The following is a 17,510-nucleotide window of genomic DNA, read 5'->3' on the forward strand; positions in this document are numbered from 1 at the left end:
CTCAGTGGAGTAATTTCATTATCACAGAACAGAAGGGAAAAAAATAAAAAGCTTTTTCAAGGACTTCTCTGACCTATTCTGGTTAGTTTGGAAATAAAGTTTGTAAAATGCATTCTTCATCAATGCAATCACTATAAAAACAAGGAAATCACCAGTTAGGGCAACGTAAGCATCCAGACCAACCTCAGTGAACATGCCTTACCACCCACACTTCATAGTTATTACTCAGACACACTCATGGATGCCTGTACATTGTAACAAAACCTCATTCATTTTCAGCACCGAGCCAGTCTCCCACAACACTGGCATCCAAGTTCCCACAGCCACAGAACTGTCAAGCTTATCTTCAGATTTTCCAGACAGTAAAGAACAAAATCCTAAACTTGTAAATTAAACACACGTGTCCGTATCTTCCTGAGTTAATATTGCACTGGTGTCAGAATTGCTGAGGTGCCCTTGCGTGTTCTCAGCCACCAAATCTAAATGAAAATTTAACTGCAGTCTCTATATTCATTTGGTAATACGATGACCAGAGAGTAAGGGACATAAATTAAGATCATCTCTGTGTTAGAACATTGAACTTGGCTTTGCTGGTGATCCTCATTGATTTTTCAGGTTGTAGTGATACAGCATGACCTGTGCACCTTAAACATAAATTATAAAGATCAAAAATGTTGTATTTAATAAATAATCAGTCCCTGAAAGGGAAACTTGAGACTGTTGGCTGTTTTGTCCAAAGATTAAGCTCTTAGAAACTGAAGGAAATGAATGGCATTGGGCTTCCAGATCACCAAGCTATGCCACAAGAGCAAGTCCCTTTAAAAAGCCCCAGGGATGTGGTGGAGTCCCCATCACTGGATTTTTCCAAGGTGGACAGGGTGCTAGGTAACCTCATCTGGGCTCTCTTTCCCCACAACAAATTGGAGGAACAGTTTGGTCTTTCCAGATCTTTTTCAACCAGGACTATTCCATTATTATAGGCAAAACTATGGAAAATGCTTATGGAAAGGCTTACTCACCTGTACAGTTTCTTTCATCCATATCTAAAGTGAACCCACTGTTACATCTGCATTTGAAACTTCCAATTGTGTTTCTACATTTACCATTCATGCACATGCCAGGGAACACTTTACATTCATTGATATCTAGGAATAAAAACAAAGGAAGTAGTTAAGAAATTCTTAAGTACAAAGACATATGGAATCAACAGCAATTTCCTATTTTTTCTTACCAACAGCATTGAGCATAAAAGGCAGGGTTTAGAGGGGACATCCTTGGAGACCTGACTGGAGGTGAGACATTTCCCTATCTATTTGGCTATTTTTTGCTTTCTTTGCTTCACAATACCCAAAGCAATAATTAAAAGTTTGTGCTTATCAGCAGTCAAATTCAGTGATACTCTCTGCCACAATCAACATTCCTGGCATTCCTCAGCCAGTTTGTAAAATATGCAACCATTACCTGGCTGACTGCGTTTGGTTTTCAAATTGAGACTGTCAGAGTTTTATCTGGGGCTGGAAATGATATTCTGGAAATGATATTTTTTCTTTTGTAGAGTATCAAGTGAAATGTTTCACCTCTCCTCAATGCTGAGTAACACAAACTGTTAAAGGATCTTGCACAGGACAAGGCTGAATGACCTCTCCTACACTCTGTGAAAAAATTTGCTGAGGCAATGCCCTTAACTGAGAATCATCTTCAACAAAACAAACATCTATCTTCCACTCATTTCTGTGAATGGAACACAGTAGAGGTCCAAATAAAAAAACAGAAACAGGAAGCCAAACCTCAGAAAAACTCAGCCTATACAAGATTTCTGAAATAATTAATTTTTTTAATTAAACAAATGTTGGTCAAATTATTGTTGCTATTGCTGTTGTTGTTATTTTCCTTAGTTCTTTAGTAAATCACCTATGAAAATCAAGAGCTTTGCCTGAGAGTAACAACTCCTGAAAAGCAGAGCTTATTTATGGTGAAGTAGATGTCTCACCTGTTACAGCTTTCTAAAGCAACTCAAAATATTCCAACACAAATGCTTCAGAATATATCCTTAAAAAAATAAAAACCCTAACAAATTTCTGGATCACCTGAGCTTCTGGACACAGAAAACTGTTTTTTCTTCTCAGATTTTAGCCATCTGAAGTAACTTGGGTCTGGTTTCTTAACACTTTCCAGCCTATTCTGTTTTGTTGTTGCTCTACAGGAGGTGAAGCTAGCAAAAACTAGACAAAATACTTTTATTTACTCCTTTATCACTGCAGATCCTTGTTGTCACTGCCCTCATGATCCTAACACAATAGACACCCTCTCCATTTAATCACTTACTGATTTTGAAAACCAGAAAAAGAATCCATCCTTCTTCAGTCTCTCAGAGAGCCCTGGTCAAATTTTAGTAGTGTTTTATGTTTATATCTAAAATAACTCATTTCTCATACCATTTGATGCTTGGCTCATTCCCTGCAAAGCACTACCTTAAAAAACACACACATTTTGCACCATTCCTGTAATTCAGAGCTTCTCTCCTTTCAGGAATTTCTTTCTCCTCCTTACCCAATTCAGACTTTGCACCTTTTGCTCTCAAGCTCCCATGAAAGCAGAGAATCCCCTCACCTGTACCATCAGCTCTTTCAGGCAAATACTTTTATCCCATCTCTGAAGCACACTTACCAAGCAGCCTCAAATCCATGAATTTCCACAGGATACCCTCCTGGAGGCACCCACAATTACTTCTCAGACACCAGAACTGATGCCTTGGGATTTAGGTTTTCTATTTTCCAGATCCTGTACTGCTTTACTGTATAACTCTAAAACCCCATAGCCTTTAATCTACTGTTCTCCCATTTTATTCAGGCTAAACAATTCTTCTCTAGGCATGAAACTGAAGGACATCTTGCTGTCTCAGGCCCTGAGAGACATAAACAAATGGCAAAATTCAGGGGGCCAATCTTAGAGTAAATGAGTTCATTACCTGAAGCTGTAAATGGAGGATTAACCCATGACACATAAATGGACCAAACTTTAACGGGGTGAAAAACTTGTGATTGTTTTCCATCTTGGGTGTAGCCTCTCTCAGAGGTTTTTGACTATTTTGACAAGCTGTACCTATTGAAGACCTTCAACAAATACCCACTTTAATTCTCTTAATCTTGTCTAGCCTCTGTTCTAGGAACCCACTCCAAGGCATCAGTACCATCAGCTTTCAGGCCTTTATCCCATTCTCTCAAGCACGCCACTGTGGAAGGATAGAATGTAAGAAAATAAAGACAGTGCAGAAGGTAATCTCACCCCTGAGGAGATGCAGCTGTGCCAATTATCAAAGATTAGGAGCAGGCCTGGCTTTAACAGGCCCCAGCTGTAACCAATGAGGAGAAGAGTGCTATAAGAGAGTGAGTTAGCTGGTTGAGAAAAAAACAGCAAACTAAGTAGGGAACTGGGAGAAGGGAACTGAGAGTGCAGTTTGATGGCTGTGCTGTGAAGAAGGAGTAATGTGAGGGTCTCCCCATGAGAAATCGCCAAGAAGGTACAAAACTACTGCCATAAGATGACAACATGCTGCAGCGAGCAGCCTCAAACCATGGAATTCTCTCAGGGACGCACCCACACTTACCCCTCAGGCACGAGGAGGAAGACTCACCTTTGTAGAAAGGCCTGCCAGTGAGAAGATCCCCCCTGTTGGAGAAGCCAGGGCCTCTGGGGCACAGGGCCCGGTGTTCCTCGGAGCCGGGCATGGGGCAGCGCTCGCAGCTGGAGCCCCAGGCAGCCCCCACGGCGCAGCAGCAGGAATCCATCCGGAGCCTGCCGGGCACGGGCTGCACACATTCCTCCTCCTCCCACCGCAGGTAGCACTGCTCCGTGCGAATATCTGCGTTCCACAACAACAAACACGCATTTATCCCTCCTCTCAGCTGTTACGTGCTGAGGCCTGAGCAGCAGGCCTCAGCTGGAGATGACATACAAGATAAACCCTGGGTACTGTGATTAACACCACCAGCGTTATTTAGCTAAAAACAGATTACAAAGGTGTTTATGCTAGCTGTGTACAACCTTGTGAAGTTATCTATAAAGAATTTATCAATCTAAGAAACTTTCCTAAGTGCCATTGACGCCTTAGGATTTTACCTTGTATATTTTTCAAATATTTATGTATTTTTATATCATCCTGCAGTTCTTTCGTGTATAACTCTAAACTCTATATACACTGCTAGGTACTGCCTTCATATTTTGGTCAGACAAAACAATTCCTCTCTAGGCCTGGGAAACAAGGACACCTCACTGCCTCAGGCTCCAAGAAATGTAAACAAAAATGATTTGGGAGGAACAAACTTAGGGTAAATTACTTCATTACCTGAAGCTGTAATGGAATTGTAAATGTAATTGGAAGATTAACCCCCAATATGCAACTGGACCAAACTTATAAAAGTATAAAAACCTGTGACCTGTCATCCATTTTGGGTGCAGGCCCTGGGGGGGTTTTGCTTATCTTCAGGAAGTGTACCTGAAGGCCCTTCAATAAATATAACCGCTTTTTATTCCCCTAATTTTGTCTGCCCTCTGTTTTTAGGTAGCACTGGAAAAGGCATCAGTTTCTTCATGAATAGAGGCCTGTTTGAGGGGTATTTTAGGCGAAACCCTCCAAGCCAAGGCCGGGGCCCTGGCCAAGCCCCAGCCCCTTGCTGGCTGGGACGTGTGCCACCAGATCCAGGAGTTTCTGTGCTAAAAATATAACCAAGTCACTTTGACTTGGTGATTTGGGCCAATAAAAGCTAGACCCACTCTCAGGGTGAATTTGGAGACCCCAGCTACAGGTGGACACACCTTGTAGGATTTTCCCAATTGCTGGGAAGGGTTCTCCAGGTCCTCGCTGTGAATGAGGCTCCCCAGCCACTGAGGACCTGGATGATGGTGGAGTATTTAGGCAAGTGGGGATGTATCTTTCTCAATCACTATCCTTTCCCTCACATAGTAATGATTAGGTGCACTACCTTGCTTACTTTCGCTTGCTGCTAAAGCCAAGCATGTAGTTTTTTTTGAATGAATTATTTTACCGTTGTGTTATTATTTTACCTTTGTGTTGCCTTTATATTCCTAGTAAAATAACATCATTCTTTCCATTGGTGTCTGTGTTTTTTAAATCACCCCGTCAATTGGCAGAACACAAGTACACATTATTCAGCCATTTGAAGTTGCTGATGTTGCACTATAGTTAAATTTCTGCATTTTTCTTGTGCCACATAAAAGCACAAAAATTTCTTTGTTGTCTCCCAGTATCAAGATAAACCCTTACCCTCACATGACTGTGCTTTTTATGATTCTGTGTCTATTTGACAGTACAGACACATGTATTTCTTTACTGTACCAAATATTCTCACTTATAACAATTATTATATGACCCTTTTATTTGATGGGACAGACACATCTGTTTCTTTATTGTACCAGGCATTCTGACTTATGAAATGACCCTTTTGTGGCTCTTGTGGTTAAAAAAGAAAACAGTAAAAAAAAAAAAAGTTTAAAAAACCCCTCCCTATATTTATGTTACTGAATTCATTTAATAGTGCAGTGAAAACAGATTAAAAACAAAAAAGCTGACTATCGTTAGGCTTACACTAACACCATGAAAATACAATAAGGTTTCCAGAAAAGTTAATTATGGTTATTATACTCAAGGGTCCATCCCACTAGCAGCAAAGCAGGTCAAGCAGAAGACAAATCAACCAAGTGTGCAGGCAAAATCTTGTACTTGTGTACCCAAATGTCAGAAAAAGAATCACACACTTGCCTGTGCACTGAAAAAAAAAAAAAAAGAGCAATCTGCAGCAGCATATTTGTGCTCACCATCCATCACCCAGGACACTGCTGCTCCTGAACAGGAGTCAGAGCAGGGACAGCACTTTAGCACAGCCTACTGACTGCACTGAGGGCGAAACAAGCCTCAGAACAAACTCATTCCTCGAAGGAATCAACAGTTCTTCTCTGAACTGGCACACAGATATTTGACATCTAAGCAGGCACATCATCTGGGATAATTCAGAAATAAACCAGGCTTTCTTTCCAGCCCCTTGAAGAACGATTTTGGACAGCTGTGGGCCACAGCTGTGAGAGGGGGGGTTTGCTCTTACCTAAACACACTCGCCCTGTGCCGTCCAGGGTCAGCCCCTCGGGGCACTCGCAGTGGAAGGAGCCTCTGCTGTTGATGCACCGCCCATTGGGACAAACCCCCGGGAAAACCTCGCACTCGTTCACGTCTGTCGGGGACACAAAGAGTTCAGTTACCTGCTGGCTCCAAGGGGAGAGCTGCAGCTTTATGGGGAATTTTAAGTGACAGGAAAGAAATAACAGAGTAAATCCCCTTTTATCACATTTTCAAATGGGGGGGAAAAACTGACATATTGAGTAAGAAGCAAAAACTTCACCTTCACAGATAACTCCCTTCACTCTGGCAAATCCTCTTGAGCAAGCTGTGTCTGGAATCAAGCCAGAAAGATATTGTTACTGCTTTAGAGCACAGGAAGGCAGAGGCAGAAAATTTAAAAATACATGTATCTTCAGAATTCACTAATAATTTCACTCTGTCAGGTGGGGAGTACTCTAGCCTCAATCAAGAAAAGTATTGACTCATCCATGCTGTTTAAACTAAGTGAATAGTTGAGGAAGTTAATCACAGACTGTTACTTTCTCCTGTGCTTTCCTTAGTGAAATGATCAGCATGTAATCAGATCAGTCCCTGAACTCACATGTAGCTAAAAGGTAAAATTCCTTCAAGAGGCCTGAAGATTTAAAACTGTAGTTATGTCAATTATCAGCTTTTTTTTCCCACCGAAGTTTAATAATGGATCTGAGCAATGAGCATACTTGAGGAGACGCATGTAAAATGTAGCATCATATAATGATTTCAGAGCTTGCTGTAATTTAACTAGTTGCAGAATGGGAAATTCAGAGCCCAAACACACCCAATCTGAGCTAATTATCTGTCTAGACTGATTATATTTTCATCAGTTTTACCAGTCTAACCTGACCATCTGCTTCCTGAAGTCCACAGGAATATCTTTGCTGCAGTGCACCGTTAAGAGCTCTGCTGGCTGCTGCTTGCACTCTTGCTTGTTAGAAGGGATATATGTGCCCAGTTAGTGTTCCAATTAAAAACGAGAGGCTAAAACATCTTGACATCAGCTCAGCTGCCAGCGGCACTTTTCAAACCTTAAGGGGATCAGTATTTTCACCATAAATTAGAGTACAGTTAGCATTGCTGCTTCCAGCCTCCATAACTAGCCCTGCAATGTAATAGCAGTACTATTTCTGCAGTCAATAACGGTACACAAGCTACATGCTTGAAAAGAGTAGGGAAAAAAGTGTTAACAGCCCACACCACAAAAATGAATTCTGCCAGATATTTCACTTTACTGTTTTAGTCTTTTACCTCCCTATCCCAGTCAATACATAGTCCTTGTGGAGATGAAACATATTGTAGCCATTAAGAGGTTTATTCACATGTTATTTCCTGGTATGCTTCAAAGTTATTAGAATGATCCCTGATGGTGCAGATTACAAGTCTAAAATAGATAATTTCTAAAGAAGGCAACTTCTTTTCATAGGTTTTTGGGAGGGGGGTTAGTTTTGGTGGTTTTTTTGTTTGGTTTAGTTGGTTGGGTTTTTTTGTTTTGTTTTTCAGAGATGTTTTGTTGTTTGGGGTTTTTATAATATACAGAGATGGTAAGAATTTAGCAGTGATACTTATTCCCTTCTCCCAAAAGATGCAGGATGGAGGAGCATACCCAATTCACACCGTTCACATGGGCTGCCCCAGGCTGCTCCTAAAGTAGCACAGCACTCAGATTTCAGCGTGGCACCATTGATGTTGACTTCACAGTGGCTGTCTCGGATATTAAGCCAACACGTCCCCTTCAGGCTGTCTGCAGCAGAACAGAAAGCAAAAGCAATACAGAATTGACACAGCTAGAAGAGCTGGCATGCCACATCCATGACACCAGCAGGCAGAGTACCAAGGGAGCACAGGCTCTCTTTAAAAAGAAAAATCTTCCGTAAGAGTAATTTTGTACACATCTTAGTTCAGAACTGGTGTAAACGGATAGCACTATCACTGAAAGTGACCAACAAACCACACTGCCTGAGGCATTTTACAATCCAGGTCCCACAGCTGGCAGAGGTCCTCCAGACACTGCAGTGGATTTATTAATTTATTTCAGCTAGTGGCTGATCCATCTGAATATACAAAAGCAGAGATGCCAGTGTGGCATAACTCCCTTTCCCAGGTGACTGCTTGAACCCTTTCTGAAATGCAGGTCTTCTTGTCTCTCTCGAAGGGAAGCCTTCAAGGTTGTAAGGAAGTTTAAAAAAGAAAACAAACGTGGTGAGTAGGTGTTCTATATTATTTTAGAGGTCTGTTTCTGCTGCTGCATTAGCTACACTTTGAAAAGTTAGATCTCAAATCAGGTACATACTTTGCAAGTTTTACCTTCTACACCTTTATACTTCCCTATCTTAACAAGGTTACTCTCAAATGGTACAGCATTTATTGAGACAGGCAATCCTGTCTCAAGAATTGGTGATCAGACAGCAAAAGCAGCCTGTAAGGTCAGACCTAAAATAGGAGCTCAGCCTGGGCAGGGTTTAAATGTAGAGCACCTTTAAATGCACCTTTAAATGTAGGTGCATACTCAAGAGTTCAAAGTGACCCAGACAAATTTTGCTTGATGAATAATGAAAGGAAAATAGGATTTGGCTTTAAGATTTACATGCATTGTATGTGCAAAAAGCCAGACATATTACCAAATTATCTTATGCTCAGGAACAATGTGCTTAAGACAGAATCATTCCAACTTATTTTCTTCCAAACAGCTTCAACTTTTCTACCAAGTTGTCATCTTAAAAAATTATGTGGACCACAAGGAGCACAACTTTCCTTAGGTGAAAGCAACAGGAAAAAAACCTCACCCAGTAATGGGGTGAGTGAACTCAGCCCCAGAAACTGGGCAGGATATTTCATTAACAGTTAGGTGTAAAACAGTTGTATTATTTAGATTAACATTGGTCTCAAATATGTGGGACAGTGCTCCACACTTGAACAAGTGCATAAATACAGAGCTCAAAATTATTTCCCTTTACTCACCAACTTTACAGGAGTGAAAAATCAAAACCAATATCTAAAAAAATATTTAAATTCTACAAATTAGCAGGTGCTTCTGCTCACACCAGCTGCATCCACACTATCCTGCCAAAGTCTGCTTGTCTTATCCTTTTCAGACTATTCCTTTACTTTGCATCATCTCTTTTGTCCAGACAAAAATCTTCAGTGAAAGAGTTATTATCCAACATCAAAGCATTCCTTCTGTTGCTGTTATCTCTTTGATTCTGACTTGAAGAAGAATATATGCATACTACAGGCAGATGGCATCCTACTTATTGTGCACTGTATGAACTCCAAGAATCTCGACTAAAATATGTGTAAAAAGCATGCAAAAGTGCGTAATTCAAAAAGCACAAATGGCAGTATCCCTAAGGTATGGGCAATTCCCAAAATAGCAATGCAACACCTGTATACTTCAAATATGCTTCAAAAACAATTCCCCTTTTTTTTCCTCCACGAGCACAGTCTTAATATTCAAAAGCTGCCCATGGGCAAGCAAAGTATGTCAATATCATTGCTCAAAGTTTTCATTATAATTGCTCAACATACAACCCTCATTTGCTGAAGGTCTGAGCTTAAATCTGAGTGCAAATGACTGTAATTTGAGCAAGGGATTTTTCTCTCTCTGCCCAGGAAAGCTCACAGAATGAGACAAATGGCTCACATGTATGCTGAATAATGTGGCACTGATTCTGATATGAGAGCAAATCAGAAAGTAAAAAAAACAAACCTGTCAGAATCGGACATTACCTTACTTCGATCATTCCTGTGCAGAATACAAAACATCCTAAACCTCAATACTATTTTAGCCTTTCCTTTATGATTAGGAATAAGCTATCTGTTGCTACAGCAGCGCTTTACAGAAGCAATCTGCTAAAAAAAACCAGGACAAATATATTCAATACACAAGTTTTTCTCTACAAGGGTAATGGAGGAAAATCAGCTTGAGATTTAAAATGGCATACATTTGATAAGAACATTTTCAAGTTTTTCCACATAGTAAGTCACCTGTAATATCCAGCCCCTCACTCATTTTTCAATAACCCAGCCTGACTTCCTCTTGTGGTTTCCAATGCCAATGAAATTTTGAGGTGGAAAAACTGGGCTCTAGCAGTAAAAATCTGTATGCCTTGCACCAGCTCTACTTCTGACCCTTCCATCTTAACATATTCACACGTGTAGTAGAAAAACATGGTTCCTTTGACAGTTTTTATTAACATGAAAAACTAATGATTAGGCTCACAGTATGTAGCTGGATCCTGTTCTTCAGTTGTTATCTGACTACTCAGCTATTTTTTTTTTTGTTTATATTTTATGTTATTTGTCACAGCTATTCAGGCCAAATGGGACCTCATACTGTAAACAATCCAACGAAAACCATTTGCAAAGTAAATCCAGAACACTGTTATAATTAAGCTCTTTGTGAACTTGTGGCCCCTTTGGATGTAAGAACACAAGATTAAAAATAAGAGGTACAAAAAGCATATGTTAGCACGGTTATATCAAGAAATTAGCACAACATGAAAATTACAAAAACAATAATAAACTTCACCAGCCAGTAATGCTACAAGGAAATACAAGAGAATGCTTAGGCACAAAAGTAACATTCACTTAAAGAAATATATTAAGGCATGGAAGAATTCCACAATTAAAAAGAAACTCAAGTCATTGCATTCATTTTTTCCACCTTAAGAAAATCCTGACAAGAAAATGTGAATGAAAAATGCCAAACAAATCCGTATGAAAATAGAAGTAACATTTAAGATTAGCATCACCCACTCAATAATGACACTGCAATACAGTTGGAGCACTAAACATATCCTACAATAGTATCAATCATGCTACACAAATAATATGAAACAAAGGGAGCTCATGAACACCTGCAAAGTACAGAAGACTGCAACCCTTTTGAATTTTCTTAGAAAGCCAAGGGAATAAAAACACATTAATGAATGGCTTTCAAAGATAATGGCAATGACATCCTGCAGACAACTGTTGCTGCTTACTCCAGGAGCAACAAAAAACCTCTGCAGCATTCTGCTTTTTTTTCCAAAAGAATCCTCAAAGGATGCTAACATTTTTGTATATATGTAGAATGTGTATGTGTGTGTGTATATATACAAAAAAGGGAAAATAAAAGGAGGAAACACCCACCAATACAAATCAGTCCTGTAGGGTCCAACTTGCTGCCAGATGAACATTCACAGTGGAACGACCCAAGGTTGTTCCTGCAAGCACCATTGACACATGGGCTGCTTTCACATTCGTTTATATCTGTAATCCAGAAACAAAAGGCATTATTAGGACTAAAGAGTGCTTCTGGGAAGAATTCCACGGTAATTTATACTGTCTAAACGCTGTGGTGGACTGTGAGGGACCAGGACTGCCTGAAATATTTGCCCCTCCTCTCCTCCCAGCAAGGCATTCAAAAGATACAGAGACAGACAGGTAGCCTGTATTTTGAAATGCACATATTTTGCAGGTGTTAATTAAATGGCCCTTTTCTACAAGGACAATTAATTTCCAACAGCATGGGCCATAAAGTTCTCCAGCATCAATTACAACGGTCCCGTGAGAAAACAAAACTCTTTGTTCATAGAATGCAAATGCATTCCCAGCCACACCATGCAGAGAACAAACAAAGCCCTCATTGTTTCCGCCACTTATGGCTCCATGAGAAGAATTAAGAAAACCCTGTCAGAAGCAAAATATCACAATGCTGGGTGCAATTCTCTAGTTATGGAAATGCTGAAGAAATAGCAGCTGTAATTGGAATACTGTAAATGGTACTTCTCTTTGGCCCCAAAATCCTGTTTATTATCCCTGTGAGATTTTTAAGCTTGTTCACATACAAGAATAGGACCCCTGCAGACAGCAAAATTTGCTGATTTTTTCTTTTAAGCGGAATCAGTTTTAAGATTGAAACAATAAAAACACATTCTCTCCAAGAAGAACTCTTGATGCATATCCACCACTTCTTTCTGAACCTTACCACTCTCATTTTTTTATATGCATCCTGAATCAAGCCATACATTCCAATCCAACCAGTTCCATTTGGCAGGCTGGAAGTATGAAATGTTTAGTGCTTGCTTATATTTGCTAGCAGTGCTTCAGGAATATCTTGTAATATCTATAAGTTAAACCATCTTAATTTAAATTAATTATAACCTAATGTAGTATCTAGCTAAGCACTAGAGATATTAACAGCATCAAGAGATCATTTTCAAGACAAACTGAAATGTCCTCTGTATTTTTTATAGTTTTCTAAGAGATACTGTTTGCTATTTTGTTTTGATGCATCAAGCCTTCCTTTTACTAGAGATGTGCATCACAGGAAGCAATAGGTATTTATACATGTATAATAATATGAAAATATTAATTAAAAAAAAACAAAAAAAGAAAGTGAGAGAGAGATAAAAATGCCCAGAATCAGTAAACTTTGGAAACTGTGATGTCTCTCTTCATGCCAAAAGCAAGCACTTAATTTAAAATCCAACTTTCACAGATCCTTTACTTAATGGACTTATCTACAAAGAGCAAACAGGACTTGTCTTTGACTGTCAGCAACTTTCTGAACAACAACAGAGCTTTACGTTTCTGAAGCCTAATTTTAAACTGTGGATTGCCCATTTTACAGATTAATCATACACAGATACAGGGATGTAAAATCTAAGAGGCTTTATCGGGTCAGGACAATGTGCCTCATTGTTAGCTCTGACAGAAAAAGCTCCAAATCCCTCTGCATCCAAGCTGGCAATCCTCACCAGCAATTATCTGTTCTGCACCAAGACCTTCTCCTGCCTGTGGATATATTTTATACTCTATTACCTCAGGTTTCACCACCAGGGAATGCTTCCTGCCTCTGTTGCTTCCCGTTCTCTGGCCTCCCCCAGCCAGCAATACCTGGTGGTAGGGAGTGTTCTCTGCTGCTTTTGCAGAGAAACCAAAGTGGTTCTTAAAATCATAAATCACTCTTGACACAAAAAAGGTAATCTTAAGCATTATGTCAAATAATCCTCTGAATAGAAATGCTCTGGGACAAGGACACACTTTTGCTGCCTCTCCATCTGCCATCTTGCTGTCAGAAGTTTGTCTAGCTCTAAAAAAAAGGTGAGAAAAAATTGAAAAGACAGGACAAACTAACAAAACAGAAGTGATGTATTCTCTGCCCAAACAATCACAAGTGTTCCTCCCTTCTTTAAATAAGTTGCAGCTTGAGAGAAGTTTCCATGAGGGACCAGGCATCATCTAGTGAAGCTACTTAAAACTGAAAATAGGTGATTTTCATGTGAAGTGTCACACTGCTTTAACAGCTGGCAGCTGACCTCACACAGAGGTTTGCACAGACACAACCAAAGTGCAAGACAAAGTAAAAAGCAGACAGGTGTCACAATCCAAATCATCACTTCAAGAAGATACATGAAAGTTAAACTGCTTCACATTTATGGGAATAATATGAGGTTATCATGCCTATCTTTGATTTTCCCTGGCATTTAGCAAGGTAGGATTACAACCAATTTTCTTCTAAGAAAAGACACCTTTTTGTTTCAAATTTTTAGAATTTAAACAAAAACCTGACAAAAATAATTGAGGGCCACACCTGGAAGCCAATGTCCTTGAAACTACATCCAAAGAAGGGAGTAAGTGGAGATAGAGAGGCAAAAACTCAACACCTTTTGAAAAGCAGAGTCTGCTCTCCTGGCTTCATGGGCCATGCTCCGGGCCTTTCTGCATTTGATATACTTTAGCACTCAGTCAGAAGAAAAAAAAGAAACAAAACCCCAAGCCTAATGAATTTGGATCCCAATAGGCTGATAACACTGCATTGACTACATCCCAAAATCACCATCCAGGAAAGAAAAATAAAATTAAAAGATGATATTAAGTGCATTTCAGCATTAGTGCACTGCTGAATCAAGTGAAAAAGTATCATACGCACAATGTAAACAAACTCCAAAAACTGTTTCCCTACAGCTTCTCATAATAATACTAAATAGTAATTTTTAAAAGAGTAAGCAACAAACTAAATGGATTTTAACACTATTTTGTATGGTAAAACAAAATCTGCTATGTCTGAAGATATTTATTGAGGTGTGTTTTAAGTTTTTTTTCCCTTAAGTGAAGTGAGTGTACATTGTAAACGTCAGAGAAAGAAAAATTGAAACAGTCCACTGTACATTCCTGGAAATGAACTTCAAAGCACATCTGGTTTACATTTAACTAGTTATGTCACTGGAAACACAAACTAAACCATGGAGCTTGTCATAAAAATCTCAACTTTCACAGACTCTGGTGCCTCAAACAAGTCTCCTACTCCTCACAACAAACAGATAAAAAATTTCAATTGAACTACAAACAAAACAAGAGTTTTGTTGTTTCTTCAGAGCTGCTGATGAGAGTCATATTAAAAACTTCTTGGCGATTAGTAAGCATCAGAGCATTTTCAGTGCTCAACACAGAGCTCCTGACTACAGCAGGTTTTTACAACCAGTGAACTTACAACTCCAAAACGAATTACGAGAAACAGGATTTGGGCAGAAAGAGAATAACTTCTTTCTCTGCTGCCAACCCAGCATTACTACTGCCTGCCCAGTGTGAGTAAAAACACAACACATTTAATAGGTTTTACAGACACTTTTATATGAAACCCCTCCTGACCAGCTTTTTTTACCTCACTGGCTAAATTTAGACGTCAATCTAAGGACAAGATTCAAGGTGTATTAATAATAATAGTATCATTACCATTAAGAAATGAATCCAAGTTTACTATTTGAAAATTTAGGTACATTTTATTTCAACAGGATTGGCTGGGTTGTGTGCATTCTGGTTTCTCACACACCCAGCTTTAGGCCAGTGTTTTATGCTCTGATGTTCTTGGTAGTGAGCACCTCCCCTCACCACACCAGATCAGTTTCTCTGTCTAGAAGACTCCTCAAGAAACATGTACATTAAGGGCACACAGTACACTGTTTTCACAGACAGAAATCTTGCAGTGCACAGACACCAATCACAGAGACAGACCCTGGAGAATGAATTCCTGAGCACTGTGGGTAGATAGGCACTGAGACAGCTTGGCACAGAAATCTCTGTAAATTCACGAGGGCTGGCTCAAGGAAAGCCCCACTCTGAACAAGGGGTACCAATTTGTGACACGCAAAAAGAGCAAGAACTAACTTCTAAAGGTGTCCTCTGAAACCCACACGTATTAAAATACAAAGCAATGTAATTTCTTCTGCACAGAAGGGGTGAAGATGTTTTTTATACAGCATGTCAACGTTTTTATACTGCCAGAATTTAAAACATTTCTACTTTCCCCTCTCTATGTTTGCTTGCCGGCAGTAACTTCTACCTGATCAATAATAATAAGGAGCTGAGGACAGTAATATCTTCCACCACTTCAGAAAAATCTGGATGATTACACTGGTTCACATAACAATTGTTTTGCAACAAAGAACTACAGCTTCCCCATCACTCAAAGAAATGCAAAACCATTTACATAAAGACGTCCTAATGATTACAAATACTGAGATTTACCTTGGAACTAAACAAAAAATAAAGGAGAAGATTAGTAAAATTGTACAACTCCCAATACTAATTAAAAGTTGGCACATAAGCTAATGCTTCCAATTTTACTTTTTTGGTACAGTTTTCCATGTATTTTTTTAATAGCTAAAATTGCTCATTAGTTTCTGCTATATGACATTTTTTCTAATCTAACATCTGTGTTAAATAGTAATATAAAAAACCAATTTTGATTATACTGAATAAACAAAGAACAATTTTAGTATTACTAGGCAGTAATACCCAGGTCCTGGAATGCATCACAGATAATAGGATTTGATCTAGAATTAACTATCACCCCAGACTGAAGGGAGAGAAGAAGGGAGAAAAGAAAAAGGAGACTCTGTGATCAAGACAGATGCATTTCCCTAAATGGCAGACATGGTGTTGTTCCTGCTATGTGATCAAAGGCAAGCACATATTGTAGTTTAAGAATGTTGTAGCTAAGCAAAGGAAAACATTATCATATCACATTAAATGATTACTGTGAAAGAAATTCAACACTAACACCTAACACACAGGGAAATTAAAAGAGAAATGTGAAGATTTATGCACCATCACAGCTCTCCCTTTTCCTCTGGTATCTGCCATCACTCCCAAGACCATGTGGCTTTGATGTGACAGAATAAACAACAGATCTGACAGGATGTGCAGGTTCCTCACCTTCGCAGGTGTCTGTCTCCGAGCTGAACAGGTAACCCCTGGGGCAGGAGCAGCTGTAGCTGCCCGGGGTGTTCCGGCAGAGCCCGTTGTCACACAGCAGCCCGTTCACAGAGCACTCGTCAATGTCTGCAGGGACAGGGGACAGACCAAAAATGACAGCTCTGACTTGCAAAGCTCTAATTCACTTCCAGGTCTTTACTGCAAAAAACTTCTGTTCTTCCTTTAAAGCTTGGTTTGTTTTTTTTTTTTTTCACTAGGAAATTCAAAAATTAGTTCACGGTTAGTCTTAAAAGAATAATTATGTTTTCCTACAATGACCTTGGTCATTTGAGTTTGGTCAATGATCTTGACCTTGGTCAAATGACAATGATCTTTGTCATTTGTATGACTACACCATATAAATTCATGAAGGTCTATTTGTTTTGAAAACAACATTTTAACTATTTTTTTTAAACATCAAAACAGCAGTGTGTTAATTACTGTTCTAACTCTCTTTTATAAGCTAAAATTGTTTTTGTTATCCATGAAGTGGATTATAATCTATCCTGTATTGCATGTTCATGCATGGCAGCCATCTCAAGAGATCACATACACCTCCCCTCCAGAGGAGCACTGTATTTAAAACCAACTATGATTAAGACCAGGATATCAAGCACATTGACTAGGGAAATCCCATATAGTAAATAATTCCCTGCACTCCTCTTAAACTAACTGAAAATTATTCTAATAAAAAGTAATGTGTCTTCCTCGCTGTCCTACTATTTATTCTATGAAAGAAGAAAAAATATAATTTTAAGCCTTTTCCTTTAATGCCCATCACATATTAAAATAACCAAGTTTATAGAAGAATATTGATAGGATCAGTCACTATAAACATGACATTTCATCCTGCTTCAGATTTCCTCCTCTTCATTGACTGCTTGATTTCCCAAAACTAATACTGCAACTGAAATCTTAAATCAAATAGATTTTTAGAAAGTTTTTAAGTTCAAAAATACAGAAGAAAAGTGAAAATGCAATATAACTACAATCCGGTGAATTTTGGTTTCCTCAACTCCTCTGGATTTTCCAAGCTGTGCTTATTCCTGTAGGATTCAGACAACAAAGCCTAAATTTCCCCAGATGATGAATACAAGATTCA

At 39.1% G+C, this 17,510-nt stretch overlaps 1 protein-coding gene across 1 annotated transcript in view; it reads right to left on the minus strand.

Annotated features, from left to right (window-relative positions):
- The window catches only part of FBN2 (fibrillin 2), a 117,955-nt gene that overhangs the window by 45,092 nt on the left and 55,353 nt on the right, over positions 1-17,510 (minus strand). Inside the window, exons 19-25 of the mRNA XM_038124921.1 lie at positions 16,370-16,495; positions 11,300-11,419; positions 7,773-7,910; positions 6,414-6,464; positions 6,120-6,245; positions 3,635-3,862; positions 1,020-1,145 (exon numbers count right to left, since the gene is read on the minus strand). Of these exons, the coding sequence (XP_037980849.1) occupies positions 1,020-1,145; positions 3,635-3,862; positions 6,120-6,245; positions 6,414-6,464; positions 7,773-7,910; positions 11,300-11,419; positions 16,370-16,495 (915 nt within the window). The remainder of the gene's footprint in view (positions 1-1,019; positions 1,146-3,634; positions 3,863-6,119; positions 6,246-6,413; positions 6,465-7,772; positions 7,911-11,299; positions 11,420-16,369; positions 16,496-17,510) is intronic.

Source organism: Motacilla alba, chromosome Z (genome assembly GCF_015832195.1).
Source record: "Motacilla alba alba isolate MOTALB_02 chromosome Z, Motacilla_alba_V1.0_pri, whole genome shotgun sequence".
Lineage (NCBI taxonomy): Eukaryota > Metazoa > Chordata > Aves > Passeriformes > Motacillidae > Motacilla > Motacilla alba.